The sequence below is a fragment of the Caretta caretta genome, chromosome 3 (genome assembly GCF_965140235.1).
Source record: "Caretta caretta isolate rCarCar2 chromosome 3, rCarCar1.hap1, whole genome shotgun sequence".
Lineage (NCBI taxonomy): Eukaryota > Metazoa > Chordata > Testudines > Cheloniidae > Caretta > Caretta caretta.
In genome coordinates, this window is record NC_134208.1 from 160157110 (window position 1) to 160182667 (window position 25558).

General features: G+C 43.2%; 1 protein-coding gene across 1 annotated transcript in view; it reads right to left on the reverse strand.

Moving 5' to 3' along the window:
• DNAH14 (dynein axonemal heavy chain 14) overlaps positions 1-25558 on the reverse strand; it is a 485531-nt gene that overhangs the window by 428404 nt on the left and 31569 nt on the right. The window contains exons 7-8 of the mRNA XM_048843312.2: positions 24396-24560; positions 5602-5714 (exon numbers count right to left, since the gene is read on the reverse strand). Coding sequence (XP_048699269.2) covers positions 5602-5714; positions 24396-24560 — 278 coding nt within the window. The remainder of the gene's footprint in view (positions 1-5601; positions 5715-24395; positions 24561-25558) is intronic.

Below are 25558 nucleotides of genomic sequence, written 5' to 3' on the forward strand. Positions count from 1 at the left end.
CCCTCTGTCTTTTACAAGGCAGTTCATAGACTCGCTAGTGATAAACAGTTGGATCCTGTGGGTTGTAGGATGTCTTGGATCTTGTGTTTTTTATCCTGGACTTCCTCTAGGCAGATTTGAATTTCCTCCACCACCCTGCACAGCAGCTCTCAAAACTGCTTGGGCCATCCAGAAAGGATGGCGAAGCTGAGACAATAGGAGATGGGGAAGATAGTTGTGCTGGTACCAGTGGAAATGGTAGATCCAACTAATAGTTCTCTTCTACGGAGTCGCAAGAAAGCTTTGGTTGTTCTCTTGGAGGGCTGGGGGTGGAATGACTTCCTATGAGATTGTTCTGACCCTGGGTATTGTGCATATGGGTTCCATGGGCCCCAACAGGAGCGACTGAAGGTGGGTTGTGGAGGGCCTCATGGGGTACTACCAATCTTGAGGGGTGTGTTTGAGTGGAGGTTGGTTCCAGGAGACTCTTGATCTCCTGCCTGCACTGATCTCCCTTGGAGGTGGTGATGATGGTTCCTTTGGTAGCTCTAATTCTCCTAATGACAAAAAGGCCAGATCTGGTTTAATATGGGGGGCCAACAGTTCCGATGGAAGAAAGCTGTGGCTAGTATAGGGGATGGGAGATAGATTTATTCTATAGCCCATATCCCCTGGTGGTATCAAACTCTCCCTGCTGAGGGATGGTCCTAACAACAGGGGAGACTGCAGATCTGGAAAAACAAAGATGTCCTTTGGGATGGTATGTCTCTTTGCTCTCCCTGCATTGTGTGGAGTTCTCTCTGCCCATACTGATGGAGCCAAAGTAGGGATGCTCTGGGTTGGCAGGTCTATATGTTGTTGACGATGGAGGTTCCCAACAGATACTTTACATCAGTACTGGCAGTCCTTGGTCTTCTGACCTGGGCAATATGACTGGTATGGTTAGCGGCAGTGCAATCTGGTACCAATGAAGCCCTGTTCTTATGAGCCTTTTTATTATGGCCCTGGGACTTCGGACAGTCTAAGTCTCTAGGAGCTGGGCACAAAGACTTCTCCAACTTGGACAGGATCGAATCAGTCCTCTATGGAATAGACTTAAAGGGGGATCTTCTCTTGTATTTATGAAATGTTCCCTGCCCTCCTGATGAGACTGTGATCCCCCTTGCTCCTAGGTCAGGCCTCATGGTAGGAGGTGCACATCTTGCTGACTCTTGCCAATGTATGCAGAGAGGGTCAGACCAGGGCCTAGTAGCCTTTTCTGTGACGTGCTTTTTAAGTGGAAATTTCCACACCAGCTAAGTACAGCTAGGGAACGAGCAATAAATACTGCACCTGGCAGAGATATGCGCTTCCCCAAAGCAATAAAAGCAGCGTTGGTGGACGCTGCTTACTGAGAAGGAGCACAGATTGGAGAGAGAGTTTTTACACCCATGTCTTCTGAACGTAGACCAATTCCCATACTGAGCTGAGCTCAGTATGGGAGCTGAGGAGTTATGGGGGAGGAGGTGGAGAGTTCCTCTTGGTGGGGAATCTAATTAAGTATTAACTATATTACTAGAAGCTATTTACACTAGCTATATTAAAGATAAACAGGTTGAAGACAAGGCTGAAGAAACAGGAGAAACTCTGGAGGTTCTGATTCAAGCCATGTGGCTGTAAGAAGGAACTGGAAGGACGGTCAGTCCACTCCGCCCCTTATATGCTCCATACGGAGCATGAGGAGAACAGGGGTGCATGCACGGACCAATGGACATTATTTAAATTGCCAGTATGAAGCACATGGAGTACCTGAATACACACAATGGAACACACATAGGAACCATCACTTGTGAAAAAAGGATGGTGCTACTACCTGAAAAAAATGGATAAACTAATAAGTTGGCTAAGAAAAGTTGGGCACAAATGAACCATTTCACTACGGCTGCAGAGGCAGAAGATCTGGGAGCAGACCATGGAAGGGGACATGACTAGATCATGCTGTACTCCAGACACTGCAAACAAGAGGGGAATAGCCCACACAAATCAGAATTGTGCAATACACGGAGCTGCAGAAAATACTATTTGCACATGGCAGAGTTACACACTGGAACAACCCTCACTTATTATTATATCAGGCTATACTCCTGAAATCTCATTAATCATGCTTACATTGGCACTGTAGGTGGATAGGAAACAATTCTGACAATCAGGTCTCTGTCATATAATTCTATTCTATGAAACTGACTCCCTTGCTCTTCTGCCCACCCTCCTAAGGGTCATGAGTTGCCTTCAGAACTCTGACAACCATAGCCAAGAAATAATGCGAATAACTCTGTTTTGGTTGAGTTTTAAATGTAAAAAGTGGCTTTCACCTTGCGAAGAAAATAAAGAAGTGTGGAGTTTGTGACATGTTATATAGCTACAGTGAGGCAAAAAAATGTGACACTGAGGGCTACATTTTGAAATGTTTTGGATGTTTAACATTTAGCTGTAACAAGCCCAGTTAACAGACTTTTGAATGGTGTCCCTCCAGACTCTGTGCTTGGAGGTAGCAGGGCTTGGTGAGTAGTGCATTTGGTCTATCTGTAGGTTGTTTGTTTGTTCTCTGTGTAAGGGTTGCAAGTGTGGTCCATTGCCCCCGGCATAAAACACCTGAGACGGATCTGTTTGTTGGTGCCTTGGTAAGGGCTGGGAAGCTCTGACCCTTGGAGCTTTTGTATCAGTCCCGCTGTTTGAAGTCTCTGGTGGTGAAGGACAGAGCTAAACTAAGCAGGGAGACTTGGTATACAAATTCACTTACTAGGCAAACTTGAGAGACACAAAGAGAGGCAGCTAACCAGAGAGTTTTGGAGTTAGTTTAGAAAAAGAGAGTGAGAGAGGCTTTCCTTCCAAGTCAATGCTATATTAATGTGCAATTTGAAGAAGGCTACCAAAAAAAAAAAAGAGTGCTGATGACCTGCAATGGCCTTATTTTCTTTCCTGCTTGCAGCCAGAAGGGACTTCCTGTTAATGAAGTTTCAAATTGGTGAAAGATTCTTGGACTGGAAGGGTAAGTACAGACATTACTAAGAATCAGAGAAGTTGAGGAGTTCCTAGACAGCCAGGTTCAGAAAATACCAATACCCCAGGCTCAACGAAGAAAGGAGCTGGCCACTGAGGAGTCGAAGACAGAGGATGTCAAAGGAGGCCTAGAAGTTTGTGGCCATCAGAGGCAAGAGGTCACAATGGCATTCCATATGGCTAGACACAGATGAGGATGGGCAGCCTGTGGCCACCAAGGAGAAGACAACCAGGAGAAATTCCACACAGCTGGCACTTTTCAATCAACACCAGGTCCTCAACGCGGAAAGTACGAACAATACTTCTCAAGATTCAGCTGGTCCAGGGAACAGAGAGATGTACAAGACACTCCTGTGGATGCCACCTCGGCCCACCCTGTAAGAAAATCAAGCTTGCCCACAAAGAAATCTCCAGCCATCCAAGGAAGACAGAGTATCCTTGCTGGGGATTCATTACTCAACTAATCAAAAGAACATTCTGTAAGGGAAAAGCAGACAAGAGGATGGCATGCTGTCTTCCCGACTCAAGACACAAGACACAACTCTAAGATTGGATAGGCTTCTGAAGTCATTGGACAAGCATCCACTGGTGATGGTACATATCAGCACTAACAACACTGAGTCATAGACTGTCTCACAGATAACAGAACACAGAAGTGGGCTGAAGAAGAAGGTTTTCTCTGAGATCCTACCTGTCCTGCAAGTGAAGGAAGAAAGAAGGCAGAAGATTCTGGAAATGAACCACTGGCTAAGTAAATTGTGGAGGACTTTGGTTCTACAGAACATTGGTTCACATTCTATGGGGAGAGAGGGCTGTATATACTGGATTGCCACCACCGTAGTAGAAGGGGAACCAACTGCCTCAGGAACAGGCTGGACAGGGTAGTCAGGAACGGGTTAAACTAATAAAACATGAGGGTAAAAAGAGAGGAGATATAAGCTCTCAGAACAGAATAGAGATATCAAGAACAAAATTAGTCAAGGAACCAAAGGACATGAAGAGAAGAAATAGTTTAACTATACACCAGTGTTAGGAGGCTGGATAACAAACAAGAGGAACTGGAATTGTTCATTTATAAGCATAAATTAGATATAGTTGGTATTACTGAGACCTGGTGGAATAAATCATATGATTGGAATGTTAAAATCAACAACTATTACCTATTTAGGAAGGACTGAGTAAGCAAAAGGGGAGGGAGAATGGCACCCCATGTTAAAACTGACATTACCTGTTTGAATCACCAATAGTGCAGAGAAAATGATCCTGAATGCTTATGGATCAATGTCCAGATAACAGATAAAGCACAAGATGGCATTTTAGTTGGTGCCTGCTACAGACCACCATATCACATTTGGGAACACACTGATTGATTCCTTGTGCACTTATCTACAATTTGTAGAGGGAAAACCTGCTAAATCTTTGTGTACTTCAATTTGAGCAACATATGCTGGAGATTTCATGGTGCCGGTACTAAAACATCCATGGAATTTCTTAATATTATAGAAAATTTCCCAACTCAAAAAGTGTTGTAGCCAATATGGGGGGATTCTGTATAAGACTTGGCCTTGAGAGATACAGAGGAATTCATCACAGAACTAAAAATTAATGATAGCTTAAAGTTCAAGTGATCATGACTTGATCACATTTATAATGTGAAAACAGAATAAAATCCAGACCAGTAATATATATATTTGATAACTTAGAAGGGCCAATTTCACAAAGCTGAAAACAATTATGAGCCAAATCAACTGTGAAGAATAATTTAACCAGAAAAATGCAAATGATTATTGGGAATTGTTTAAGAATTCTTTACTAGAAGCCTAAATGCTACAACCAAGGAAGAAGGTTGTATTGGCTAAAAAACTGACCTGATTTAGAGAGGAAGTAAAGACAGCTATACAAATTATATATTTATAAACAAATGGAAGACACAGGAAGTTGACAGTAATGAATATAAATCAGAAGCTAGGAACTGATAATGATAACAACATTGATAATGGAAGCCCAAATAAACAAAGTGTGCAATAGAGGGATTTTAAATCTTGCTTTAAGTGAAATGGTCAACTCATCCTTTAACTATGGCATTGTTATGGATGTATCCACAATAACGAATCAGAAGAACAGACAATTTTAGTACCAAAGATTTTGCTTTATCTTTAATACATAAAGGACTGCTCAGCAGCTTTCTATATGTGGACTGAGTACTGGTAGTCATTTCATGCATTCTTTACCATGAAAGAAGGATTAAAACCACTTCTCAAAATCAGGTGTACAGTATGCAAAGTCTTCTGCCAAAAACCAAAAAGATATGGCTTGGCAAACCTGATAGTCTAAGGTTAAAATAAAGAAGCAAAAATCTTCCCCCACACAAAAAATAGAGGAGAAAAGAAAAAGAAATCGCTCTCAAATATTTTTTTCTTAGTTGGTCATCCTTAGATAGCATAACTCTGGAAAGAATATCAATTTATGAAACTGACAAATTATTGTAGGCATGGTATTAGTGGGCATTTTGAAAGGCATTGTCAAGTTATCAGATTATAATACTTTCTAATATTATTTTTATATATTAATTCTCTCTCTTACCGGACATTGGAAAACACATTAAAATTACATATCATATAATAAAGTTGTCTTTCACGCAGCCATTCTATTACAGGAACTATTTCCATTCCTTCTGCTTTGTGTACTACAGAAAACTAGAAAAATTAAATAAAAAATAGTCATTACTTCAAGATGTTTGAGACATTATGGAGTTTCTACTATTGCAATACATAGTTTACTAGCTACAGAGTAAATCTGACATTTTATTAACTGCTCTAATAAACAAAATCTGGTTAATAATAGCAGCTGCATGGCAATAGTAGGCAAATAGAAAATCAGCAGCTGAAAGAGCTGCTATGCTTGTGTAGGATTGCGAAGCTCCTTTCTTCCAGGCTCTTAGAGGATGCTCACAAATTATGTAGTATGTGCCCTTCTCAGTGTCTAAGAGTACTACTTCTGAATGTTTTGAGACCCTGCATGTTTGAGGTGAGAGAATGAATTAGGCTGAATATTAACCAAGGAGTCCTACATGGCAACACACTATGTTACCAGCAGAGCTGACTGCAGATAGCCAAAATTTTGCATTTCAAAGGTTTTTGTTTTTTCCTACAACGCCACACATATATCCCTCCTCTCTCTGCATTCCCATACAAATGAACACAGCATGTTTCATTGTTTGTTGACTGGAATATATATTTAACCATCGGTTTCTAGCACTGTGACTCTCCATTCACATGCTTTCTATGCTACTCAAAGAGAGTAAAATATACAGGAGGTTTAGAGGTAGCAAATTAACTGTTCCGTTTTTCTTTCCTCATATTTAATCTCAGTATAAACTTAAGTAGGTATGAAAAAACAGATAACGAACAGCTTCAGCTAGTAATAGAAAATTCTGAAATAAAGTATAGTTATATAAAATTATATTTTCTGTTGCAATCAGTTATATGTAGGGATACAACAAATCAGTATTTATTACTGCTAAGTTATGCTGTTAGCAGCAAACAAGAATTTTTGAACCAAGCTCTTTTTTATATAAAAGTGTCCATACTGTTTAATGCAGAATATTTTTTTTCAAGCATCGCAGTATACAATTGATCCAAAAGATGCTTCTTGGCAGACAAGCACATAAAATTATCATTTTGTTTAAATTACAACAATCTGAATGGTTCTTAAGTTCCTCTTTACAGTCCAAAATAAGACATAAATCTAAGACAATTGTTCTCGTGAATATTAAAAAGCAATCATAAAAACCAAGGCTAATCAAGCCTGGCTTTGTTATGTTTGCCTTCTGCATGCACAGGAAACAGTTGCAGGATTAATGCAAAGTCAGACAAAGCCAATAGGTCTTGACATCAGGCAACGTAACTGTTCCTGGATTGCTTCCTTATATTCTTTTTAAAACATAGCAATAGCTTTATCTGCAATTTGAATCAAGTCACAGATACAGGGCTTTAGTCAAGGACAGAATGTTATCTACACAAAAAAAAGTGATAAGACAATCAAGTTTCATCCTATAATAAGAATCTGTCTGTGTGTGAAATGCTATTAGTTTTTACTGAACTGATACTTCAACACTTGAAAAAGGATCTGTCTGTCTGACCCATCTTATACCTCATGAACCACGTGGTGATAAGGTTTTAAAGGCTTGACATCATCATATTTACTGGAAGAGGATTTCGGAAAAATCAATCTTTTCTGTGATGTCAAATATCCTACTTCACAGTGCCTGTGTGATTGTGAGGCAACATTTCACAGAGGATCAGTGCACAATAAACTTTTTAATTATGAGATCTTCAGTCAAAATCCTGATTAGATTACAGTTAAAAGGGAGTATGATGGTCTCATTTCACTTTCTAGCCAACATCACGACACAATTCATAATGATTAACAATCTCTGCTAGCTGCACCCGGAAAGAGTAGTTAGACATTACTGTGATAGGTCCTTTAGAAATGTTACTAGATTACACAGTCACACTATAGGGACATTGGGCATTACAGTTTATTCAAACAGTAAAAGTACAGAGTTTCCTGTATTTTGAAGGTTTCATGTAAGGGTAGAGCTTCCTGAAGCTCAGAGTCCTTGAAGGACACCTTTTAGGTATTCTATCCCAGAATAACAGGTTTCAGAGTAACAGCCGTGTTAGTCTGTATTCGCAAAAAGAAAAGGAGTACTTGTGGCACCTTAGAGACTAACCAATTTATTTGAGCATGAGCTTTCTGCTGCAGTTTCCACGGTATGCATCTGATGAAGTGAGCTGTAGCTCACGAAAGCTCATACTCAAATAAATTGGTTAGTCTCTAAGGTGCCACAAGTACTCCTTTTCTTTTTATCCCAGAATACTGAAGGACCAACAGCTTAAGCTTGACTCAATGTTCAAAGAGGGGGGGAGTGGGTGGGGAGGGGGGAGGCAGTGTTGTAAGACCACTAGAGGAATGATGCACTCTCAATAATAAAAAATAGAATAGAAAAGGAGTACTTGTGGCACCTTAGAGACTAACCAATTTATTTGAGCATGAGCTTTCGTGAGCTACAGCTCACTTCATCAGATGTTTACCGTGGAAACTGCATACGGCTAAATGCAGTGCCTTGCATAATGACAGGTTTCAGAGGAACAGCCGTGTTAGTCTGTATTCGCAAAAAGAAAAGGAGTACTTGTGGCACCTTAGAGACTAACCAATTTATTTGAGCATGAGCTTTCGTGAGCTACAGCTCACTTCATCAGATGTTTACCGTGGAAACTGCAGATAGATTTCCACTCCATACGGCTAAATGCAGTGCCTTGCATAATGACAGGTTTCAGAGGAACAGCCGTGTTAGTCTGTATTCGCAAAAAGAAAAGGAGTACTTGTGGCACCTTAGAGACTAACCAATTTATTTGAGCATGAGCTTTCGTGAGCTACAGCTCACTTCATCAGATGTTTACCGTGGAAACTGCAGATAAATTGGTTAGTCTCTAAGGTGCCACAAGTACTCCTTTTCTTTTTGCGAATACAGACTAACACGGCTGTTCCTCTGAAACCTGTCATTATGCAAGGCACTGCATTTAGCCGTATGGAGTGGAAATCTATCTGCAGTTTCCATGGTAAACATCTGATGAAGTGAGCTGTAGCTCACGAAAGCTCATGCTCAAATAAATTGGTTAGTCTCTAAGGTGCCACAAGTACTCCTTTTCTTTTTGCGAATACAGACTAACATGGCTGTTCCTCTGAAAAAAATAGAATAAAACACCTGGAAGAGCCTGATATGATAAGGTCTAACCAGCACAGTTTCTGCAAAGGGAAATTGTGCCACTAATCTATAGAATTCTTAACAGAGTAGAACTGTATTGACATACTCTATTTAGCTCTTCAAAAAGTCTTTGACAAAGTCGCTCAACAAAAGGCTGTGCACAAGGTCTGGTGTTGTTTAATACATTTACTAATGATCTGGAAAAGGGTGGCAAGCAGTGGCACAACAAAAACTGCAGATGATAAAGTTATGTAGGTTAGTCAAATCCACAGAAGACTGTGAGGAACTTCAAAAGGATTTAACCAAATTAGATGAAAGGGCAACATGAGTGCAGACCGACTTCAATAGTGATACATGCGAAGTAATGAACAGTGAAAGGAACAATTTCAGCTACTCATACAGAGTTATAAATTAACTGTATCAACTCAGAAGAGGGACCTAAGCATCATCTCAGTGAGAACCTCTGCTAAGAAAGAGGTGACATCAATAATTGTTGCTGTCAGGGTTCCCTCCCCACTCTGAACTCTAGGGTACAGATGTGGGGACCCGCATGAAAGACCCCCTAAGCTTATTCCTACCAGCTTAAGTTAAAAACTTCCCCAAGGCACAAATCCTTCCTTGTCCTTGGATGGGTACTGCTTCCACCACCAAGTGAGTTAGACAAAGTTTCAGGAAAAGGACCACTTGAAGTTCCTGTTTCCCTAAAATATCCCCCCAAGACCCTTCACCCCCTTTCCTGGGGAGGCTTGAGAATAATCTACCAATCAAATAGGTAAACCAGATTCTTAAAAAACAGAACTTTATTATAACAGGGGGGAAAAGTAAAAGCAGCATCTCTGTAAAATCAGGATGGAAGGTAATTTTACAGGGTAATCAGATTCAAAACACAGAGGATTCCCCTCTAGGCAAAACTTTAAAGTTACAAAAAAACAGGGATAAACCTCCCTCTAAGCATAGGGAAAATTCACAACCTAAAAGCAAAAGATAATCTAACGCGCCTTGCCTTATTTACTTACTCTTTTTGCAATACTGAGACTCATTTTAGGATGATTTTAGGAGAAGGAGTTTTCTGACCTGATGCTTCTCTGCTTCCCCAGAGAACACACAACATAGAGCACAAACAAAGCCTCCCCCACCCCCGATTTGAAAGTATCTTCTTTCCCCATTGGTCCTTTTGGCCTGGTGTCAACCAGGTTATTTGAGCTTCTTAACCACTTACAGGTAAGGAGGAATTCTAGGCTACCCTTAGCTTTATGCTTATGACAGTTACTCTTTGAGAGTTACCTCTGTGCACTTACACTTGTTGGGTATCATAGAATCATAGAATATCAGGGTTGGAAGGGACCCCAGAAGGTCATCTAGTCCAACCCCCTGCTCGAAGCAGGACCAATTCCCAGTTAAATCATCCCAGCCAGGGCTTTGTCAAGCCTGACCTTAAAAACCTCTAAGGAAGGAGATTCTACCACCTCCCTAGGTAACTCATTCCAGTGTTTCACCACCCTCCTAGTGAAAAAGTTTTTCCTAATATCCAATCTAAACCTCCCCCACTGCAACTTGAGACCATTACTCCTCGTTCTGTCATCTGCTACCATTGAGAACAGTCTAGAGCCATCCTCTTTGGAACCCCCTTTCAGGTAGTTGAAAGCAGCTATCAAATCCCCCCTCATTCTTCTCTTCTGCAGGCTAAACAATCCCAGCTCCCTCAGCCTCTCCTCATAAGTCATGTGTTCCAGACCCCTAATCATTTTTGTTGCCCTTCGCTGGACTCTCTCCAATTTATCCACATCCTTCTTGTAGTGTGGGGCCCAAAACTGGACACAGTACTCCAGATGAGGCCTCACCAATGTCGAATAGAGGGGAACGATCACGTCCCTCGATCTGCTCGCTATGCCCCTACTTATACATCCCAAAATGCCATTGGCCTTCTTGGCAACAAGGGCACACTGCTGACTCATATCCAGCTTCTCATCCACTGTCACCCCTAGGTCCTTTTCCGCAGAACTGCTGCCTAGCCATTCGGTCCCTAGTCTGTAGCTGTGCATTGGGTTCTTCCGTCCTAAGTGCAGGACCCTGCACTTATCCTTATTGAACCTCATCAGATTTCTTTTGGCCCAATCCTCTAATTTGTCTAGGTCCTTCTGTATCCTATCCCTCCCCTCCAGCGTATCTACCACTCCTCCCAGTTTAGTATCATCCGCAAATTTGCTGAGAGTGCAATCCACACCATCCTCCAGATCATTTATGAAGATATTGAACAAAACCGGCCCCAGGACCGACCCTTGGGGCACTCCACTTGATACCGGCTGCCAACTAGACATGGAGCCATTGATCACTACCCGTTGAGCCCGACAATCTAGCCAGCTTTCTACCCACCTCATAGTGCACCTTATCAGGTGCTGAGTTGAAGAACTGTCTTGAAATGCTGGTGTTATATGAGTTCAGCATCAGTAGGGAAGTCCATAAATAAGTCTAGAATTCATCCTTAAACCAAATTTACTTCAGTGAGTTTTAAACACCCTCCCCCCATAGGGATGCTTATCTAAATCAGGGCCTTGGTGAAGGATAAACAGAGCTGTTATTTGCACATTTGTTGGTAACTAAGCAAGTGGAGTGTCAATTTCTTCTAGTGACTGCATTTAAATATTGACTAGGAGAGGGGAGAGAAGTGAGCCTTACAGTACGCTCCACATGTAAGGATGCTGATAAGCAAAGCAACAGTTGTTCACCACCACCCTTTGAGTGAAGCCCCAAAGGAAGGATTCAAGCTACTAAGACGGTTTCCTTGGACTTCTACCCCATCTTTCAGATGAGATGGCAGCATCCTATGATCAACTGAATCAAACACAAGAGATCTAAGCCCTGGTCTACACTACGAGTTTAGGTCGAATTTAGCAACATTAGATCAATTTAACCCTGTACCCATCCACACGACGAAGCCATTTTTGTCGACTTAAAGGGCTCTTAAAATCAATTTCTCTACTCCTCCCCACTGAGGGGATTAGCTCTGAAATTGACATTGCCAGGTTGAATTTCATAGAATCATAGAATATCAGGGTTGGAAGGGACCTCAGGAGGTCATCTAGTCCAACCCCCTGCTCAAAGCAGGACCAACCCCCAACTAAATCATCCCAGCCAGGACTTTGTCAAACCTGACCTTAAAAATATCTAAGGAAGGAGATTCCACCATGTCATAAATATAAAGGGAAGGGTAAATCCCTTTAAAATCACTCCTGGCCAGAGGAAAAATCCTCTCACCTGTAAAGGGGTAAGACGCTAAAGGTAACCTCACTGGCACCTGACCAAAATGACCAATGAGGAGAAAAGATACTTTCAAAAGCTGGGAGGAGGGAGAAAAACAAAGGGTCTGTGTCTGTCTGTATGCTTCTTTTACCGGGGATAGACCAGGAATGGAGCCTTAGAACTTTTAGTAAGTAATCTAGCTAGGTATGTGTTAGATTTTAATTTCTTTAAATGGCTGAGAAAAGAGCTGTGCTGAATAGAATGACTATTCCTGTCTGTGTGTCTTTTTTGTAACTTAAGGTTTTGCCTAGAGGGATTCTCTATGTTTTGAATCTAATTACCCTGTAAGGTATCTACCATCCTGATTTTACAGAGGTGATTCCTTTACTTCTATTAAAAGTCTTCTTGTAAGAAAACTGAATGCTTTTTCATTGTTCTAAGATCCAAGGGTTCGGGTCTGTGGTCACCTATGCAAATTGGTGAGGATTTTTACCAAACCTCCCCCAGGAAGTGGGGTGCAAGGATTGGGAGGATTTTGGGGGGAAAGACGTGTCCAAACTACTTTTCCCAGTAAACCCAGATAAAGTTTGGTGGTGGCAGTGGAAATCCAAGGGAAAAGGGTAAAATTAATTTGTACCTTGGGGAAGTTTTAACCTAAGTTGGTAAAAGTAAGCTTAGGAGGTTTTCATGCAGGTCCCCACATCTGTACCCTAGAGTTCAGAGTGGGAAAGGAACCTTGACACACCACCTCCTGTTAGGATAAAGATATTCAGGCCTGTCTGCAAGGCCTGCACTTTAAGAATTTAGGTGTATTCTTATCACTTGGCTAATTATAGAGGTATAAAAGAAGAATCAAAATCACTGTCTGCTGGTGTAAGGGCCTTCTCTTACTGTGACAGTCTGAAGCCCTGTTCTTAGGCTAAGGCCTTTGGCTAAGCAGCAGAGGCAGCCATAAGCTAGGAAGCGAACAGTCACATCCTCACATTCCAAACTAGTCATATTGAAATAAGGTGCTATTGGGCTGTTAGGCACTATCAGGACAGGATTGTATTCCTATCTCCTCCAGAGAAAGGGAAGTGCCTAGAAAATGTAAAAGGAAACTTAGTTTCATAGCATCCTGTCTGGCAAGAACTCACTTGTCAATAGCTGGGATGTGAAATCCTCACTTCTGTATTGTCTTGTCATTCTAGTTCCCACTTTGCTATTGTTTGTCTGTATAATCTCTGTCTGGTTCTGTGATTGTTCCTGTCTGCTGTATAATTAATATTGCTGGGTGTAAACTAATTAAGGTGGGGGGATATAATTGGTTACATAATCATGTTACAATATGTTAGGATTGGTTAGTTAAATTTCAGGAAAATGATTGGTTAAGGTATAGCTAAGCAGAACTCAAGTTTTACTATATAATCTGTAGTCAATGAGGAAGTGGGTGGGTGTGGGTGGGAGGGGGAGATGGGAACAGGGAATGGGGGTAAGAAAATTAGAATCATGTTTTGCTAAAGGGGGAAATGGGAACAGGGAATGGGAGTAAGGAAGTTGGAATCATGTTTGGCTAAGGGGACACAGGTGTAAGGCTCTGTGGTGTCAGAGCTGGGAAGGAGGATACTAAGGAAGGAAACTGGAATCATGCTTGCTGGAAGTTCACCCCAATAAACATCGAATTGTTTGCACCTTTGGACTTCGGGTATTGTTGCTCTCTGTTCATGCGAGAAGGACCAGGGAAGTAAGTGGGTGAAGGAATAAGCCCCCTAACACCTCCCTAGGTAACGCATTCCAGTGTTTCACCACCCTCCTAGTGAAAAAGTTTTTCCTAATATCCAACCTAAACCTCCCCCACTGCAACTTGAGACCATTACTCCTTGTTCTGTCATCTGCTACCACTGAGAACTGTCTAGAGCCATCCTCTTTGGAACCCCCTTTCAGGTAGTTGAAAGCAGCTATCAAATCCCCCTTCATTCTTCTCTTCCGCAGACTAAACAATCCCAGTTCCCTCAGCCTCTCCTCATAAGTCATGTGTTCCGGTCCCCTAATAATTTTTGTTGCCCTCCGCTGGACATTTTCCAATTTTTCCACATCCTTCTTGTAGTGTGGGGCCCAAAACTGGACACAGTACTCCAGATGAGGCCTCACCAATGTCCAATAGAGGGGAACGATCACGTCCCTCGATCTGCTCGCTATGCCCCTACTTATACATCCCAAAATGCCATTGGGCTTCTTGGCAACAAGGGCACACTGCTGACTCATATCCAGCTTCTCATCCACTGTAACCTGTAGGTCCTTTTCTGCAGAACTGCTGCCGAGCCATTCGGTCCCTAGTCTATAGCGGTGTATGGGATTCTTCCGTCCTAAGTGCAGGACTCTGCACTTGTCCTTGTTGAACCTCATCAGATTTCTTTTGGCGCAATCCTCTAATTTGTCTAGGGCCCTCTGTATCCTATCTCTACACTCCAGCGAATCTACCTCTCCTCCCAGTTTAGTGTCATCTGCAAACTTGCTGAGGGTGCAATCCACACCATCCTCCAGATCATTTATGAAGACATTGAACAAAACCGGCCCCAGGACTGACCCTTGGGGCACTCCACTTGATACCGGCTGCCAACTAGATATGGAGCCATTGATCACTACCCGTTGAGCCCGACAATCTAACCAGCTTTCTATCTACTTTATAGTCCATTCATCCAGCCCATACTTCTTTAACTTGCTTGCAAGAATACTATGGGAGACAGTGTCAAAAGCTTTGCTAAAGTCAAGGAACAACACATCCACTGCCTTCCCCTCATCCACATAGCCAGTTATCTCGTCATAGAAGGCAATTAGATTAGTCAGGCATGACTTGCCCTTGGTGAATCCATGCTGACTGTTCCTGATCATTTTCCTCTCCTCTAAGTGCTTTAGAATTGATTCCTTGAGGACCTGCTCCATGATTTTTCCAGGGACTGAGGTAAGGCTGACTGGCCTGTAGTTCCCAGGATCCTCCTTCTTCCCTTTTTAAAAGATGGGCGCTACATTAGCCTTTTTCCAGTCGTCCGGGACTTCCCCGGATCGCCATGAGTTTTCAAAGACAATGGCCAATGGCTCTGCAATCACATCTGCCAACTCCCTTAGCACTCTCGGATGCAGCGCATCCGGCCCCATGGACTTGTGCTCATCCAGATTTTCTAAATAGTCCTGAACCACTTCTTTCTGCACAGAGGGCTGGTCACCTCCTCCCCATGCTGTGCTGCCCAGTGCAGTAGTCTGGGAGCTGACCTTGTTCGTGAAGACAGAGGCAAAAAAAAGCACTGAGTACATTAGCTTTTTCCACATCCTTTGTCACTAGGTTGCCTCCATCATTCAGTAAGGGGCCCACACTTTCCTTGACTTTCTTCTTGTTGCTAACATACCTGAAGAAACCCTTCTTGTTACTCTTAACATCTCTTGCTAGCTGCAACTCCAGGTGTGATTTGGCCTTCCTGATTTCACTCCTGCATCCCCGAGCAATATTTTTATACTCTTCCCTGGTCAATTGTCCAATCTTCCGCTTCTTTTTTGTGTTCAAGATCAGCAAGGATTTCACTGTTAAGCCAAGTTGGTCGCCTGCCATATTTACTGTTCTTTCTACACATCGGGATGGTTTGTCCCTGTAACCTCAATAAAGATTCTTTAAAATACACCCAGCTCTCCTGGACTCCTTTGCCCCTCATGTTATTCTCCCAGGGGATCCTGCCCATCAGTTACCTGAGGGAGTCAAAGTCTGCTTTTCTGAAGTCCAGGATCCCTATTCTGCTGCTCTCCTTTCTTCCCTGTGTCAGGATCCTGAACTCGAACATCTCATGGTCACTGCCTCCCAGGTTCCCATCCACTTTTACTTCCCCTACTAATTCTTCCCGGTTTGTGAACAGCAGGTCAAGAAGAGCTCTGCCCCTAGTTGGTTCCTCCAGCACTTGCACCAGGAAATTGTCCCTACGCTTTCCAAAAACTTCTTGGATTGTCTGTGCACCGCTGTATTGCTCTCCCAGCAGATATCAGGGTGACTGAAGTCTCCCATGAGAACCAGGGCCTGCGATCTAGTAACTTCCGAGAGTTGCTGGAAGAAAGCCTCGTCCACTTCATCCCCCTCGTCCGGTGGTCTATAGCAGACTCCCACCACGACATCACCCTTGTTGCTCACACTTCTAAACTTACTCCAGAGATACTCAGGTTTTTCTGCAGTTTCATATTTGAGCTCTGAGCAATCTGAAGTACTGTGGACACAATTCGACGGTATTGGCCTCCGGGAGCTATCCCAGAATACTCCATTGTGACCGCTCTGGACAGCACTTTCAACTCAGATGCACTAGCTAGGTATACAGGAAAAGCCCCGGGAACTTTTGAATTTCATTTCCTGTTTGGCCAGCGTGGCGAGCTCATCAGCACAGCTGACCATGAAGTCCCAGGATTGCAGAAGAGCTCCAGCATGGACTGAATGGGAGGTACTGGATCTGATCACTGTATAGGGAGATGAATCTGTGCTAACAGAACTCCGTTCCAAAAGACTAAGTGCCAAAATATTTGCAAAAATCTCCAAAGGCATGATGGACAGAGGCTACAACAGGAACCCGCAGCAGCGCCACGTGAAAATTAAGGAGCTCAGGCAAGCCTACCAAAAAACCAAAGAGGCAAACGGCTGCTCCAGGTCAGAGCCCCAGACATGTCGCTTCTAATGATGAGCTGCATACAATTCTGGGGGAGGGGGGACCCTACCACTACCCCACGCCTGTCCGTGGACACCTGCAAGGGGGGAGTCTCATGCAACAGGGATGAGGATTTTGGGGATGAGGAGGAGGAGGATAGCTCACAGCAGGCAAGCGGAGAAACCGTTCTCCCCGACAGCCAGGAACTGTTTATCAGCCTAGAACCAATATCCTCCCAACTCTCTCAAGGCGGGCTCCCAGACCACGAAGCTGCAGAAGGCACCTCTGGTGAATGTACCTTTGTAAATATAATACATGGTTTAAAAGCGTGTTTAATGATTAATTTTCCCTGAAGATTTGGGATGCATTTGCGGCCAGTACAGCTACTAGAAAAGTCTCTTAACGTGTCTGGGGATGGAGCGGAAATCCTCCAGGGACATCTCCATGAAGCTCTCCTGGAGGCACTCCCAAAGCCTTTGCAAAAGGTTTCTGGGGAGGGCAGCCTTATTCCATCCTCCACGGTAGAACACTTTACCACACCAGGCCAGGAGCACGTAGTCTGGAATCCTTGCATAACAAAGCATGGCAGCGTATGGTCCTGGTGTCTTCTGCATTCAAGCAAGATCCTTTCTTTACCTCTCTGTTATCTTCAGGAGAATGATCATCCCAGAGAATTCGGTGGGGGGGAGGGGTTAGTTGGGTTTGTGTTGCACGTTAACCTGAAAACCGCAGCCCCTCCTTTTAGATGGCCAACCCAATGGGTGCTTGGTATGGGAAAGGAGGGCGCTGCTGTTTGAAACCATTCCCACATGTTATGAAGGTTGAAGAAGTCGAAAGACTGTGGCTTACTATGGCTGCCTGCAAGCCGAATTCTGTTGCCCAGCCCTGCGTGTGTGATCTCTCACATGAAACCGACAGGCCCTCAATATAAGAGGCAAAATGTGACCTTGTACCGAAAGCTCCTTACTATTGTCCAGGCTGCCTGTGTATGGCTTCATGGGCCATGGCATTAAGGGGTAGGCTGGGTCTCCAAGGATAACAATAGGCATTTTAACATCCTCAACAGTTATTTTCTGGTCTGGGAAGTAAGCCCCTTCTTGCAGCTGTTCAAACAGACCAGAGTTCCTGAAGATGCGAGCATCATGTACGTTTTCCGGCCATCCCACATTGATGTCAGTGAAACATCCCTTGTGATCCACCAGTGCTTGCAGCACCATTGAAAAGTACCCATTGCGGTTTATGTACTGGCTGCCAAGGTGGTCCAGTCCCAAGATAGGGATATGGGTTCTGTATATTGCCCCACCACAGTTAGGGAATCCCATTGCAGCAAAGCCATCCACTATGACCTGCACATTTCCAAGAGTCACTACCCTTGATATCAGCAGCTCAGTGATCGTGTTAGCTACTTGGATCACAGCAGCCCCCACAGTAGATTTGCCCACTCCAAATTGATTCCCAACTGACAGGTAGCTGTCTGGCGTTGCAAGCTTCCACAGGGCTATTGCCACTCGCTTCTCAACTGTGAGGGCTGTTCTCATCTTGGTATTCTTGCGCTTCAGGGCAGGGGAAAGCAAGTCACAAAGTTCCATGAAAGTGCCCTTACGCATGCGTAAGTTTCGCAGCCACTGGGAATCATCCCAGAACTGCAACACTATGCGGTCCCACCAGTCTATGCTTGTTTCCCAGGCCCAGTTTCGGCATTCCACGGCAATGAGGCAGGATGTCCAAACAGCTGGGGCTCGTGCTTTGAGAGAAGTCTGTGTCCATGTCCTCATCACTCTCATCACTGTGCTGCCGTCGCCTCCTCGCCTGCTTGTGCAGAACCAGAACCTGCAAATACTGCACGATAATGTGCGAGATGTTTACAATGCTCATAACTACCACGATGATCTGAGCGGGCTCCATGTTTGCCATGGTATGGCATCTGAAGGAGAGCAGAGTTGCAGCGGAAGCGGTGGCTGACGACGGATGCCATGAGAATAGATATTTCTAGAGGACGACGAGAGGACCTGCAAGGTGGATTCAGGAGAGCAGAGTTGCAGCGGAAGCGGTGGAGGAAGACGGTTAGCACATCGCACATTTCCCGAGGAAGAACACACGTACCCAGGAGCCCATGACAGACAACATGGAGAAATTCGCTATTGAGACAATAGCAGCAGAGCAGAGTTGCAGCAGAAGCAGTGTATGACGACGGTTAGCCATCCTAGCACCCAGGACACAACAGCGGCGATGTCGGTGAGCTGAGGGGGCTGCACGCTTGCTGTAGTATGGCGTCTGCGCGGGAAAGAGGGGCAAAATGATTGTCTGCCACTGCTTTCACGGAGGGAGGGGCGACTGACGGCATGTACCCAAAACCACCCGTGACAATGTTTTTGCCCCATCAGGCACTGGGAGCTTAACCCAGAATTCCAATGGGCGGCAGAGACTGCGGGAACTGTGGGATAGCTACCCACAGTGCACAGCTCCATAAGTCAATGCTAGCCACGGTAGTGAGGATGCACGCCACCAACTTAATGCACTTAGTGTTTATATACGCAATCGACTGTATAAAAACGATTTCTAAAAATCAACGTCTATAATATCGACCTAATTTTGTAGTGTAGACATACCCTAAGAGAGTAGATGATTGTTACTTGTCCGTGAGAATGTGAAGATCATCCATCAGCGTCATTTCAGTTCCATATCCTGGACCGGTATCTGATTAGGAAAGATTAAGGTCACGGCCAGTGGAGAGGTGCACCTTTGGGACAGCTATTAGCTATCTTTCATATTAGCTTCCTCAAAAAGGGAGTACTACAACAAGTAGTAGGTGGCAAGGTCGACTGCATCTAGCGATGGCCTCTTAAGGATTTGGTGGAAAACAGAATTCTTCATGGTGAGTCCTGATTATAGGCATCTTGTACCAATACTGTATAACAGTTTGAACAATAAATCTAGCTCTCCCCACCATCCCCCATTAGAAAAAGGTAAGAAAAATAAATCTAAGACTGCTTTGAGGGATAAAAGGTTAGGAGAAATGCAAATTAAAACACTGAAAGTTTGTAGGAATTTGTAGAGCTACATTCAGATACCCAACTGAGAATATTCAGTTCTAATAATTAATAAAGAAATAAATTGTGCAAAACTCAAAGCTTACGTACAGTGAGCCTGATGTCACTTACACCACTTTTATACCATTGTAACTCCACAACTTTAAATGTAGTTAACTCTTGAGCTACACGTCTGTAGGATCAGAAAGAGGAAAGGAGGGCATCTCTCCATGAGTTGCAACCATGCCCTTCCCTCAAGCAGAAACACCAGCACTCCATGTTGGATGGTGTCATAAAGGGATCTCTCCCTGGGGAATCCCAGATGAGACAAATCTCCTGAAAGACCAAAATGGTCAACTCCCACTCACGGTCTTGACAGAAATGCCTGCTCAGGAGGTCTATGGTGTTTTGGAGTCCCAGCAGACATTGAGATGGCTATGTGGTTGGATATGCACAAATTCCATAGCTTTATTGACTCTGCACATAACGACTGAGATCTTGCTCCTTGGCAATTTATATAATACATGGGCTCTCTGCTGTTCATCATTACTCTGACTAAATGACTCTAATGGATAGGAAGTGACTACAAGCATACTGAACTGCTCTAAGTTCAAGAAAGTTGATGTGGAGTGACAATTCCTGGGGAATCTGTTTGCCTTGAACTGTAAAGTCCTGGAGATAGGCACCCCAACCCACTAGGGAGACAACTGTGGTGGTGATCTTTGTGGGGGGCAGACACAAAATGGAACTCCCACATAAACCTTTCACCAGATGATGATGATGATGAAGAAGAGGACTTCTTCTGTAAAGTATAGCTACATATTTGGACAGTCGATTTGTTAAACAGTCCTGAATCAAGACTGCAGTCTTGCATGGTGTGTTACAAACAAACAGGCTGTCATGTGACCCAAAAGTTGAAGGCAAACACCTTGCTCTGGTTTGAGAGCTCCGGTGTAATGTTAAAATGAGGCTGGACATAGTGGCAAACTTAACTGCGGCCCAGATGATCAGGCAGTTGCAGTCTAGAGTGGCTCAGATGAAGTCTATAAATTGTACAGGTGTCACAGCAGACTTTTCTGTATTGAAAGGGTCCACAAAACCTAAGAGGATTAGGGTCCTGTTGGTTGCTGATGATACCTGGAGGAAATAATGACACCTGAAGAGCCAGTTGTCCACACAAGGAAAAGCAATTATTCCCATCTGACGAAGATGGGCCATGATGACATAGAAGATATTTGTGAAGTCTTTCAGGGCAGTCAAACAACCAAAGGGGAAAACACAGTATTGGTAATGGTCCTTGCCAACAATGAACCATAGGAAGCACCTGTGAGACTGGTGCATAGCTATATGAAAATATGCATCCTGGAGGTCAAGGGTGATGAACTGGTCCCCTGGTTCTACAGATGAATCATCACTACTAGGATTACCATCCTGAATCACAGATAAATCACAGATAATGTTCAGAGTCCTGAGATCCAGGATTGGTCTTCATCCCCTTTTTTCTTAGGGATCAGAAATATCTGGAGTAACACACTTTCCCGATGAAGCAGCGGGAACAGGTTCAATCACTCCCAAAATTGGAGAAATTATACCTCCAGCCTTAGGAGACCCTTGTGAGAAAGATCCCTGAATAGGGAAAGTGGGGGGGAACAAGGGAGAAGGGGGATAAGACTGAATTAGATGAATAGCCCACTGAAATCACTTCAGACTGATGGATCTTGGAAGTGAGTAGCTCCCAGGAAGGTAGGAAATGGGAGAGGAAGACTCCATAGGGTGGATGGAGGGTGGTTTGGTGCATGCAGCGCAAGATCCAGTATAAGGGGTGATTCATGACCCTCAACCAACAAATCAAAATAATGTCTGAGAGCTCACTAAAATGACAGTCCCTTTTTGTGGAGTCTGGACCTCTTTCTAGATATTTCCACTGGTCTTCGGGAGGTTTGACACTAGACTGGGTAAGACCATTATGCTGTCTACTGCTTTCCATATTTTCTCTTTGTTGTAGGAGTGTATGAGACAAGAGATCGGAGAGCTGCCACAGAGTTCCCATAAAACACAAGACTACATCTGCCACATCAAGAAAAGTTTACAGGGAACATCTGGCAATCATCTGGCCTTCAGTAATGAGAGTCTGAAACTATTCCTTTTGGTCCTGAGGCAAATCATAGAGCAGTTGAAGAATAGCTTTTGCAACGGAGACGGTCCAGGCACTTAAGTTCTTTGTTGGAGGGGGTTGATCTGGACCAATACCACCTATTCCTTTCATTAACAGCATCAACTACCAAAGAGTTAGGGGTGGAATGGGAGAAAAATACTCCGAATCCATGGCCAATACATAGTACTTTTTGTCAGCATATGGGCAGAATGGTTGCCTGTTTCTCCCAAATCATACAGGCTCGTGATAGTAAGTAAAACATCACTGACAGGCAAGGCAATCTTGCTCTTGAGAGGAGATATGCAAAATATTCACCAGGGAGCACTGTACTTTTATTTTCTCCAAGCAGTTCCACAAGGCCTCTATGATTCTTTTCCTAAACTTTTGTAAGGCCTTGAAGTCACCCATGGAGAATGGGGGTGGGGGCATAACCGTCTCGTCTGGTGAGGAAGAGGATTTGTTAGATGAAGGTGTCTCTTCCTGGGAAGAGAATCCTGAGGTGCCAGTGGCTGTTGATCTTGGTAGGTCCTCTTGCATGAGGGCACCTTATAGAATTGGCCACCATAAGGAGCACAAGGGGTCCAAAAAGAAAAATGCTGTGGGGGCATAAAGAAAAGGAGTGGGTCCCCAAAAATGTTCTTGCTAAGGTTGACAAGTCAGTCATCGACTGGTTTTTGTGGTCTCGTCCTTGGGATATACTTCAAAGGCGGAAGGTTGAATGGGAAGGTGGTGGAAAGCTCGATGGAAATGTCTGAGGCAATATCATCTCCTATCTCCAGTGGAGGAGCTATAGGTGTCAGTACCAGGGGTGGAGGCAGGAGGGAGGTGATGGCAGATCCTTCCCTCCCTGTATATTCTTGTACCAGAGTATGAGAATGTGTAGGGCACAGGCACAGACCAGCAGGCATTGCTGACAAGAATCTCTGATTGAAAGCGCATGGACATGCGCACATCTGAAGTGGAGCACGCATAGGGACAGTGACTCAATCTATTAGGTCATTCAGTCTATCTTTCCAAACTACAAGTTTCTAGTACTTGTGCTAAAGGAGACCTTTCAAGCTACTGGAAAATAACTTAGGTTTCCCATCAAGTTCAGTACCACAGAAATAGACTGCACAGATTATTGCAGTGCTCTTTTTCTAATAGGCCTTTGTCAAGGTTCCTTCCCCACTCTGAACTCTAGGGTACAGATGTGGGGACCTGCATGAAAACCTCCTAAGCTTACTTTTACCAACTTAGGTTAAAACTTCCCCAAGGTACAAATTAATTTTACCCTTTTCCCTTGGATTTCCACTGCCACCACCAAACTTTATCTGGGTTTACTGGGAAACGTAGTTTGGACACGTCTTTCCCCCCAAAATCCTCCCAATCCTTGCACCCCACTTCCTGGGGAAGGTTTGGTAAAAATCCTCACCAATTTGCATAGGTGACCACAGACCCAAACCCTTGGATCTTAGAACAATGAAAAAGCATTCAGTTTTCTTACAAGAAGACTTTTAATAGAAGTAAAAAAGAATCATCTCTGTAAAATCAGGACGGTAAATACCTTACAGGGTAATTAGATTCAAAACATAGAGAATCCCTCTAGGCAAAACCTTAAGTTACAAAAAAGACACACAGACAGGAATAGTCATTCTATTCAGCACAGCTCTTTTCTCAGCCATTTAAACAAATCCTAATCTAACACATACCTAGCTAGATTACTTACTAAGTTCTAAGACGTCATTCCTGTTCTGTCCTCAGCAAAAGCATCACACAGAGACACAGACCCTTTGTTTTTCTCCCTCCTCCCAGCTTTTGAAAGTATCTTGTCTCCTCATTGGTCAGGTGCCAGCAAGGTTACCTTTAGCTTCTTAACCCTTTACAGGTGAGAGGATTTTTCCTCTGGCCAGGAGGGATTTTAAAGGGGCTTACTCTTCCCTTTATATTTATGACAGCCTTATTCAAATTGTGGTCCGTGGACAGCTGACTAGTCATACGGCTCTCCCTCTTTATTTCCAGCTGTAAATCACTAAAAGGCAGATAAAAATACATTGAGTGAGATTTTCAAAAATGCTTACTGTTGGCTTAATTCTGCTTCCACTGAAATCAGTGGGAGTTTTAACACGGACTTCAAGGGAGCAAATGTTGGCCAATGCTGATCAATTTTGAAAAATCCACCCTAAATACTTTCCCAATACTACTTTTTCATATAAGTGTAATGCGATGCCTCTCAATGGCTTGTTGACAGCAGGTATCAAACCCAGAACTCTGGGTCTAAAAGCAGAAGCCTCTTTTGCCTGAGAAAAACGACCCAGCTCTGTTAAGTTGTAGCCAGAAGCAAACTCATCAATCTGTATGTGTGACCCAGGTATTAGAGGAGTTCAAGTGTCACAATGTATGATTTAAATATGCAAGTACTGTAATTTCCACTGGGATGTTGTAAGATAATAAATCGGAGGCGGGGTATATACATTCTACAAAAAAGTTTCAGAACTCCAGAGTTACAATTACTACTGTGAATATAAATTCTGAAATTATTAGATAGATACCTTGGACACAAACGATGCAGTAACAGTCCAATATTCTTTATTATGTCTAGCTGTATTTGCAGAGACAACTTGAAGATCATATGGATTATAGGGAGCCTTAGGGTTGTTCCTGCTTCTTCTGAGACAATATACATATTCTCCACTATCTTTCAGTAATAAAGGTCTCTGTTAGCAAAGAATAAATACATTAAGTTACTGCACAACTTATTTTTCATAATTACAAATTGATTATGTACTTTACCATAAGTGGATTATAAATTAAAACAGACTGACTAAAAACAGAATGGTGAATAATGTCATCAGAATTAGCTGGGAAATTACCTATTATTACATCATACAGCTCTTCAAGTAACATCAATCCAATTATTCTTCTGTTCCATGACAGGAGAGTTTTTAAACGTTCACAGATTCCAAGGCCAGAAGTGACCACTGTGATCATCTAGCCTAACCGCCTTTATAACACAAGCCACAGAACTTCCTCAAAATGATCCTTAGAGCACACCTTTTAGAAAAACATCCAATCTTGATTTTAAAATGGTCAGTGATGAAGAATCCACCACAACCCTTGGTAAATTGTACCAATAGGTAATTACTCACACTGTTAAAAATGTACACCTTATTTCCTGGCTGCATTTGTCTAGCTTCAACTTCCAGCCATTGGATCATGTTAACTCTTTCTCTGCTATATTGAACAGCCCATTTTCAAATATTTGTTCCCTACGTAGATACTTATAGATTGTACTCAAGTCACTTCTTACTTTGTTAAGTTAAATAGATTGAGCTCCGTGAGTCTATCACTATAAGACATGTTTTCTAATACTTTAATCATTTTGGTTTCTCTTCTCTGAACGCTCTCCAATTTAATAACATCCTTCTTGAATAGTGGAAACCATAACTGGGCACAGTATTTTAGTAGTGGTCGCACCAGTGCTAAGATAAAATAACCTCTCTACTCATACTTGAGATTCCTCTGTTTATGTATCCCAGGTTTGCATTAGCTCTTTTGGTCCTACCATCATAAATGGTAGCTCATGTTCAGAAGATTATCCACCATGACCCCCAAATCTTTTTCAGAGTCACTGCTTTCCAGGATAGTCTCCTATACTGTAAATATGGCCTACGCTGTTTGTACCTAGATGTTTACATTTAATATAGCTAAATGT